This window comes from Pseudorasbora parva, chromosome 20 (genome assembly GCF_024679245.1).
Source record: "Pseudorasbora parva isolate DD20220531a chromosome 20, ASM2467924v1, whole genome shotgun sequence".
Lineage (NCBI taxonomy): Eukaryota > Metazoa > Chordata > Actinopteri > Cypriniformes > Gobionidae > Pseudorasbora > Pseudorasbora parva.
Window position 1 is genome coordinate 41,675,524 of NC_090191.1, and position 10,000 is coordinate 41,685,523.

The window sequence follows — 10,000 nt, forward strand, 5'->3', positions numbered from 1 at the left end:
GAGTGTGTTTCTCAGGTGAGCGTCTCGCTGTGTTCTGAAGGAGATGATGGAGGTTTCAGGATTCACATGAGCATGTGTGTGTGTGTTTAGTGAAAGGATGCATTTGCTTTGTTTCCTCAGCTGTGCTTATATTGACTGAACTGTCTTAATCTTCTTTCTGTCTGGTATTTGGTCTCAGTGATTTGTTTTTTTCCTCATTCTTCATTTTGGGTTTTTATTAAAAATTATTTTAACTTAGCTGCAGGTGACTATCCATCCTGTGATGGGACAAACAGAGTTTAAGATGAGTAAAGTGTGTGTTTAGAGGAAATAACTGAGCTGGTATCTATTTCTAACAGTATCTGTCTCTCTCTTTCAGAATGTGGCCGTGAATCTCTCTTGTGACTAAGGATGGTGGTTCAGGCTGGTGTGCAGGTACAGTTTTAAGCCTATTTATGTGCTTTTTGAAACTGTAGGACAAGTGCATCTCAACAGTTTGTGTGTCGCCACTGATAGTTTAAATATTCAAATGTTATTCATTTTTCCAGCTTTTGATTTTTTTCAATCTGCTGAACATTCCAAACAGATTTGTGTTGTTTATTTTAAGATTGTTTCTGCCTCAGAATAAAACATAATTGGGAATTTAAACTAAAAAAAAGACTAAAAAGTTTTTTGGATCTCACAGTTGTAAGTGACTTTTTTCTCTCCAAATTGTGAGATATTAAGTTGGAATATTGAGATATGAAGTCGCGATTGCGTGGTATGAAGTCGGATTTACAGGATATGAAGTCGGAATAAGGATATGGAGTTAAAGATATGGAGATATGGAGTCGGAATGGCGTGGTATGGAGTCGGAATGGCGTGGTATGGAGTCGGAATGGCGTGGTATGGAGTCGGAATGGCGTGGTATGGAGTCGGAATGGCGTGGTATGGAGTCGGAATGGCGTGGTATGGAGTCGGAATGGCGTGGTATGGCGTCGGAATGGCGTCGGAATGGCGTGGTATGGAGTCGGAATGGCGTCGGAATGGCGTGGTATGGAGTCGGAATGGCGTCGGAATGGCGTGGTATGGAGTCGGAATGGCGTGGTATGGAGTCGGAATGGCGTGGTATGGAGTCGGAATGGCGTCGGAATGGCGTGGTATGGAGTCGGAATGGCGTGGTATGGAGTCGGAATGGCGTGGTATGGAGTCGGAATGGCGTGGTATGGAGTCGGAATGGCGTCGGAATGGCGTGGTATGGAGTCGGAATGGCGTGGTATGGAGTCGGAATGGCGTGGTATGGAGTCGGAATGGCGTGGCCTGGAGTTGTCGGAACGGCGTGGCATGGAGTCGTCGGAACGGTGTGGTATTGTGTGTTATAAAGTCGGAATTGCTTGGTATGAAGTCGGAATTGCGTGTTATATAGTCGGAATTGCTTGGTATGAAGTCGGAATTGTGTGTTATATAGTCGGAATTGCGGAAAATTATAGGCACGGAGTCGTCGGAACGGCGTGGCACGGAGTCGTCGGAACGGCGTGGCACGGAGTCGTCGGAACGGCGTGGCACGGAGTCGTCGGAACGGCGTGGCACGGAGTCGTCGGAACGGCTTGGCACGGAGTCGTCGGAACGGCGTGGCACAGAGTCGTCGGAACGGCGTGGCACAGAGTCGTCGGAACGGCGTGGCACGGAGTCGTCGGAACGGCATGGCACGGAATCGTCGGAACGGCTTGGCATGGAGTCGTCGAGTTGTCGGAATGGCGTGGCACGGAGTCGTCGGAACGGTGTGGTATTGTGTGTTATAACGTCGGAATTGCTTGGTATGAAGTCGGAATTGCGTGTTATATAGTCGAAATTGCGTGTTATATAGTCGGAATTGCGTGTTATAAAGTCGGAATTGCTTGGCATGAAGTCGGAATTGCTTGGCATGGAGTCGGAATTGCTTGGCATGGAGTCGGAATGGCGTGTCATGGAGTCGGAATGGCGTGTCATGGAGTCGGAATGGCGTGTCATGGAGTCGGAATGGCGTGTCATGGAGTCGGAATGGCGTGTCATGGAGTCGGAATGGCGTGTCATGGAGTCGTCGGAATGGCGTGTCATGGAGTCGTCGGAATGGCGTGTCATGGAGTCGTCGGAATGGCGTGTCATGGAGTCGTCGGAATGGCGTGGCATGGAGTCGTCGGAATGGCTTGGTATGGAGTCGGAATTGCTTGGCATGGAGTCGGAATTGCGTGTTATATTGTCGGAATTGTGTGTTATATAGTCGGAATTGCGTGTTATATAGTCGGAATTGCGTGTTATAAAGTCGGAATTGCTTGGTATGAAGTCGGAATGGCATGTCATGGAGTCGTCGGAACGGCGTGGCACGGAATCGTCGGAACGGCGTGGCACGGAGCCGTCGGAAACTAGAAACTAGCTTCCATACCATCCTGCCTAAACCAGATCTGATGGGTAATTTATCATATGTGCTGTGTATATCTGATTTCATGTGTGAACTGACCACATTATCTAATGCCAGATGCAATTGAAACCGTGTATGTGATATTGAACGGCCCAGACCGGCGGAGGTGTTTGCCTTGAGTTTACTGTCCAAAAGCAAAGATTAACATTCAATAAAACTTCTCAGAGCTGAGCCGACCGTAATCTCCTATGGAATTGTTCTTGAATGTCTTTATATAATATGAACAGAACAACCCCACATGCAAACACTTTCCCGTTTAATTAGTCATGCTCTGTGCACGAGCTGAAGAAACGCTCCATATGTGTGTTAGTAGGAGCCTGAAGCGCTCTTCCTCCTGGGAGTTTGATGCATGTGTGGGAACGGCAGGATTCATGCTCACAGAGTAGCATTGAGGTTGTGGGATTTCTCTTAAAGTGGCTTGTGTGTGAATTTAAAAATGTACTTTTTTTTGTCATTCCCATCACAGAGGTGTTATTAGGCTCTTTTAAAGAGTATTTGTGTGTGTGTGTGTGTGTGGGTGCATTTGTTTTTGTGAAATATCAGGACACAAATCTGTATAATGCCATGGGTATGACACAGGTATTACAGGAGACGGTGAAATATGAGGACATTACCCATGTCCCCACTATTCAAAAGGCTTATAAATCATACAGGAGGAGTTTTGTTTGAGAAAGCAGAATGTTTCCTGTGATGGGTAGGCTTAGGGTGTGTGTGTGTGTGTGTGTGTGTGTGTGTGTGATGGGTAGGTTTAGGGTGTGTGTGTGTGGTTGTGTGTGTGTGATGGGTAGGTTTAGGGTGTGGGTGTGTGTGATGGGTAGGTTTAGGGGTTGTGTGTGCGTGCGCGTGCGCGTGCGCGTGTGCGTGTGCGTGTGCGTGTGTGTGTGTGTGTGTGTTTCAAACAGATGTTCCGCCTCAGTCTCTAAGGGGCACATGAATGTGAGAGAGAAATTAGATGTTAGTGTTATTTGCTAAAGCGTCAGTATTAGTATTGCTCATACTCATGGGTTTGTTTAAATACTCAAACACAAGTATTTAACTTGGGTGCAGTGCTAATATAATGATGCATCAAAAGGTTTTTATACCAAAACAAAAAATTAAAGCTTTCATTTAGCTGAAAATAATTAATAATCAACACTCAAATAAAATGTTGTATATAAAAAATTACATTGAACAGAAGGCCGTTTATATATCAACTTATACCTAGCTATGGACATTAAAATGGCTTCCTGAGGTAAATGTAATGTTACGTAACTTTTTCAAACGCTGATTGGGCGATGATACATTTCAGTAAGTTTTACATGCATCTCTAATGTTCAATATTTTGTGCTGTAACTAGTAGTAAAGCGGAAGAGATGATCGGTTCATGGCTACTGCGATCCGTCAAGACTAAAACAACATTTGAGATCTTGAGCAATGGAATTGATCTACTGGTTAGTCCAGTCATCCAATCACATGATATGTTAAAGGTGCAGTGTGTAAGTTTTAGCAGTGGTTGTGAATTGCAACCCCTTTCGAAGCACAGAGAAGCTACGGTGGCTGACACAGGACAAATATGTCGTTGTCTGAGACAGCAAAGTGTAGCTAGCGCTCTGTGGAGAAGTTTGTCCCTTTAGGGCTACTGTAGAAACATGGCGGCTTCACTTTAAGGGACCCGTGGTGTGTGTGTAGATACTGATGTTATGCTTACCACACCTCAAGACATCGAGTCAAATATATATTTAAAGGGATTCGACCAGTTTTTGTACTTAAATCACAATTGTGAATAGGAATATTTCTTCCACGTCTCATCCAACAGCTCTTTTGCTAGTTCTGAAACGTCATTTTAAAGCCGATAACGGAGGCTTGAGCCGTTGATAGCAATAATCTACTGCAGTTATTAATGAAGTTATTAGAAAGAGCGCGACAGACACACACACAGAGAGCTTGTGTGAGTTAGGCTACCTATGTGCGTCTCAAAACAGCGCTATTATTACCTTGCTAGTGAAAAAATGTCATGTGTAGTTTTTTTTTTTTTTTAGTCCTGTAATTTCCGTTATTACAGTTAACTATGCAAAGTGATATTGAACTGTAATGTGGCCAAGAGAGCTTCGTTGTGTGTTTCCCAGAAAATAATTGCTCACCTCAGTTCATCAGCCAATCAGCATCCAACAGCCCGTCGTCAATTATTCCCTACTTAAATTAAATTTGAATATTGGTGCATCCCTATAAAATATTGGTGGATACACCAAAACATAGCTATTGACAGTCTTAGGGGTGACCCCGAATAGTCGAAGATTCGATGCATCGATGTGCGGAGCCAGATTCGACCAGCGATCTCACAGTCGCATCTTCGCGGGTATTATGAAACAAGGATCATACCATTTTGGCAATATGAGGGCGCTCAATATTTTAAATACGTGGCGCGGCGCGCCGCAGCGACTCAGGAAGTTGTTGAAAATCCTGCCGCGCCACAGAGCGCCATTTCAAGGTTTTATATTCAATTTATATTATATTTCCCTCAAATCGTCAATGTACTGATTTCACCCTGTGCTACAAGATACACTCATCATTCATCGTGAAGTCGATTAAAAACTGAGCTTGCGCGTATATAATGTGTGTGTCCGGTGTGAGACCCCTTTAGGCCAAAGAACGTGCATGTAAACGCAAAAAGGTTTATTTATCAAAATGTTATATATTTGTGTGATGTTCTGTATTTCGATCGCTGCTTTAAAATGTTATGAGAAAACGTTTTACGACTTTATCCACCACATTACCTTTTATTTAAACCTAAATAAGAAAGCCATTGTCCGTTCGTCCGTCAGTTGGCAGGCAGTTTTGGTCGCTTTATTAAAAGTTGTTGCTGTGTGCAGTGTGTAAAGGAAAATAAAAAAAGTTTTACCCTCCTGCTGACTAGTGTCGTGCCACTCCCAACCCATTCACACACACACACGCACACACAGATGATTCGACTATCGGTCGACTATAGAAAGATTCGACAATTCTGAATGTGTAAATCCTTACTTAGTCGGGGACAGTCAAAACGTTTGTTCAGTGATTTCAGAAATGTTTGTGCATCACTAGTGTTGTCTAAATGTTGTTGTGTTGAATCCCTCTCCTCCTCATGTAAGTTTAATATTTGATTAGTCATGCTTGTTAGTCTTCACTTTGATGTCTGAGACCGTCCTGATTTCAGCAGGGTCTCCCTCTTTCCGGAGAGGGAGCGTGGAATCTGTGTGAGGGGTCATTGTGTCCTGACACACAGTTGAGTGTGTGTGAATGCTAAGCTGCTCTTCCTCTTTCTGTCTCAGGCCTGGTTTGGTGAGAAGTTCGATGCCCCCTTACAGAGCCCTCGCAGCCTGCGCTCTCCCCGTCCCGGCCCCAGTTTGGCGGATGTGATCCAGTATGACCAATGGTTGGCGGTCCGGCATGAAGCAACTCTGGTGCCAATGCAGGAGGATCTCGCTATCTGGCTCAGCGGCATGCTTGGTAAATTTTTTAATGCCAAACAAGACGTCTGTGACTGAATCAAGCGGCACTTCCCGCGGTCTCTCTTGAAGCTAATAGGGAAGTGACTTAAACTGCAGTTCATCGACTGGCCACTAGAGCGGCTCCAGAAGGAGCAGAATCTCATCGAGCTCATGTTAAAATGCCCAACTTTACAGCAGAAAAAAAACATGTTTACAGTCTGGTACAAATTGTGGTTTTGGTCTATACGGCTAATTTTGCCCTTTATGACGACTGTGAGGGGGGTGATTTTTTTTATTACTCATTCGTTTACATTATATAAAGCCGTAAAGTTCTGCATAATTAAGGGCGTGGCCACTTTGATTTGATTTTACTCTGTTGAAGGCTGCGCGCTTTCTGGCGACTCCCGCGCTGAAGTCATCGTAGATCTTTATGGCATGACCTTGATAAGATATACCTTTGTGTTCCTTGGCCCAGCGCAGTACAGTGTCTTTATCCAAAAACCTGTGGAATCGGACTATGATCGGCCGTAGTCGATCGCCCTGACGGGGCTTAGGCGCCAGACTTCGGTGAGCGTAATCAATTTCAGGGGGTGCTGACAGAACGTCTTTCATAGTTTTAAAGAAAAAGTCAGTGACTAATTATCTTAGGTTTCTGCCCTCAATCCCCTCAGGGAGACCCACCACCCGCAAATTTTGTCTTTTCGACCGGGAAACCAGATCGTCCACCGCAGAACCAAGCGTTGCATTTAAGTCCGAAGCTGTCGTTAATGTAGCCTTTAACGAAGTGACTTCATTCTCCAACTCCGTAATCCTGCCGCTGTGGTCAGTGAGAGCGGTCTCCATCTCCGAAATGGTGGTGGTGACGGTGTGCGCGGTCAAAGTGCTATGGATGCACTCCAGAGATGTTTGTTAAGGGGCTAAAGAAGAGTTCAGCAAAGCTGTGAATTCGTCCGACAAACTTCGCCTTGACTTCTCGAGCTCTGACACGAGCACTTCTACCGTTAAAGAAGTGGGAGCCGCCGCCATGTCAGATGCGTCATCATCTTTGCTCGAAGTTTCTTGGTTTTTAGCGCTGCCAGGCTTAGTATTTTTGCCCATTTCTGTATTAGCTCTGTTCCCTAATCACCAAAGACACTGTATCCCGTCCAAATTATAAGAAAAGACAGCTTTAAAAAGTTATAATTAAGCAAAAATGTCGGAGCACAGACACCGTGTGACCTCTCACTACATCGTGAAACTGGAAGCTGTGGCCACTTTGATTGACAGGTGAATAGCCATTTATCCGTTAGTCATTGCGTCACCTAAGCTCCGCCCACATACCGCCTCTTTGCCCATTTTCTGTTATCCGGGCGTGACTCGCAATGATGCCAAGATGGCGACGCCCAGCTTGTCTCTACTTTACGCTTCAGAACGCCATCAGAATCCTATGGGTGACGTCACGGACACCACATCCATATTTTTTTACTTTTTTACTCTCAATGCATGAAAGCTAAGAATTACTGCCATTATTAGCCTAAACGTCTTTTCCTTTTGTCAAATAACTGAAACCTAAAGCCCCATAAAGCAGGCAAAGAAGTGTGGGAAACGACGTTCGCTCGTGTATAATGGTGACATACGACCCCCGAAACAAGAACTCAATCTCTCAGTCTTTGTTGGATAATGGAGGGTGTTGCCTTTACCTGTCTGTCTACATGCTCCATACATGGGCCGAAATAAAACATGTCATCCAGAACACCTTGATCACCCATTAACCTTTTGCCCTGTTTGTTTCTTTTTGTTGGATTAAGTCGTTGTAATCCTATAGTCAGTGAGGAATTTGAACAAAATACTAAAATGTGACTATGCTTATTGACCTCGTCCATTTTCCAATGGCGGTGCTGGCGAATGCCCCGTCTTAAAGTGCTAGTTCACCCGAAAATAAAAATTCTGTCATTAATTCCTTCTGTGGTTGGACACCCGTCAGACCTCCGCTCATCTTCACACACAGATGAAGATATTAGTGTTGAAATCCGATGGCTCAGAAAGGCCTTCATTGACACCAATGTCATTTCCTCTCTCAAGACCCATAAAGGCACTAAAGACGTCGTTACAAAGCCCATCTCACTACAGCGGCTCTACAATCATTTATTAAGAGATGAGAATAGTTTTTGTGCGCAAAAAAACTAAATAATGACTTTTATAGTGATGGCCGATTTCAAAACAAAGATTCGAACCGTTATGAATCAGTGAATCGATTCATGATTTGGATCGCCAATGTCACGTGATTTGACTCGTGATCCGAATCATGAATCGATTCACTGATTCATTAACCTCCAAGGCTTCAGGAAGAAGTGTTTTGAAATCAGCCCATCACTATATACAGTCTTGTTCAAAATAATAGCAGTACAATGTGACTAACCAGAATAATCAAGGTTTTTCGTATATATTTTTATTGCTACGTGGCAAACAAGTTACCAGTAGGTTCAGTAGATTCTCAGAAAACAAATGAGACCCAGCATTCATGATATGCACGCTCTTAAGGCTGTGCAATTGGGCAATTAGTTGAATTAGTTGAAAGGGGTGTGTTCAAAAAAATAGCAGTGTGGCATTCAATCACTGAGGTCATCAATTTTGTGAAGAAACAGGTGTGAATCAGGTGGCCCCTATTTAAGGATGAAGCCAACACTTGTTGAACATGCATTTGAAAGCTGAGGAAAATGGGTCGTTCAAGACATTGTTCAGAAGAACAGCGTACTTTGATTAAAAAGTTGATTAGAGAGGGGAAAACCTATAAAGAGGTGCAAAAAATGATAGGCTGTTCAGCTAAAATGATCTCCAATGCCTTAAAATGGAGAGCAAAACCAGAGAGACGTGGAAGAAAACGGAAGACAACCATCAAAATGGATAGAAGAATAACCAGAATGGCAAAGGCTCAGCCAATGATCACCTCCAGGATGATCAAAGACAGTCTGGAGTTACCTGTAAGTACTGTGACAGTTAGAAGACGTCTGTGTGAAGCTAATCTATTTTCAAGAATCCCCCGCAAAGTCCCTCTGTTAAAAAAAAGGCATGTGCAGAAGAGGTTACAATTTGCCAAAGAACACATCAACTGGCCTAAAGAGAAATGAAGGAACATTTTGTGGACTGATGAGAGTAAAATTGTTCTTTTTGGGTCCAAGGGCAGCAGGCAGTTTGTGAGACGACCCCCAAACTCTAAATTCAAGCCACAGTACACAGTGAAGACAGTGAAGCATGGAGGTGCAAGCATCATGATATGGGCATGTTTCTCCTACTATGGTGTTGGGCCTATTTATCGCATACCAGGGATCATGGATCAGTTAGCATATGTTAAAATACTTGAAGAGGTCATGTTGCCCTATGCTGAAGAGGACATGCCCTTGAAACGGTTGTTTCAACAAGACAATGACCCAAAACACACTAGTAAACGGGCAAAGTCTTGGTTCCAAACCAACAAAATTAATGTTATGGAGTGGCCAGCCCAATCTCCAGACCTTAATCCAATTGAGAACTTGTGGGGTGATATCAAAAATGCTGTTTCTGAAGCAAAACCAAGAAATGTGAATGAATTGTGGAATATTTTTAAAGAATCATGGAGTGGAATAACAGCTGAGAGGTGCCACAAGTGGGTTGACTCCATGCCACACAGATGTCAAGCAGTTTTAAAAAACTGTGGTCATACAACTAAATATTAGTTTAGTGATTCACAGGATTGCTAAATCCCAGAAAAAAAAATGTTTGTACAAAATAGTTTTGAGTTTGTACAGTCAAAGGTAGACACTGCTATTTTTTTGAACACACCCCTTTCAACTAATTGCCCAATTGCACAGCCTTAAGAGCGTGCATATCATGAATGCTGGGTCTTGTTTGTTTTCTGACAATCTACTGAACCTACTGGTAACTTGTTTGCCACGTAGCAATAAAAAATATACTAAAAACCTTGATTATTCTGGTTAGTCACATTGTACTGCTATTATTTTGAACAAGACTGTAAGTCGTTTTTTTTTGCGCACAAAACTATTTTCGTCGCTTCATAAAATGATTGTCACAAATCTAGAATCTGAGGGTGCAAAAAAAATTAAAATATTGAAAATATCTCATTTAAAGTTGTCCTAACTAAGTCTTTAGCAATGCATGTCAC

At 43.5% G+C, this 10,000-nt stretch overlaps 1 protein-coding gene across 1 annotated transcript in view; it reads left to right on the top strand.

Annotated features, from left to right (window-relative positions):
• The window catches only part of gas2l3 (growth arrest-specific 2 like 3), a 29,586-nt gene that overhangs the window by 8,069 nt on the left and 11,517 nt on the right, over positions 1–10,000 (top strand). Inside the window, exons 2-3 of the mRNA XM_067428713.1 lie at positions 359–414; positions 5,704–5,881. Of these exons, the coding sequence (XP_067284814.1) occupies positions 391–414; positions 5,704–5,881 (202 nt within the window). The 5' untranslated portion in view covers positions 359–390. The remainder of the gene's footprint in view (positions 1–358; positions 415–5,703; positions 5,882–10,000) is intronic.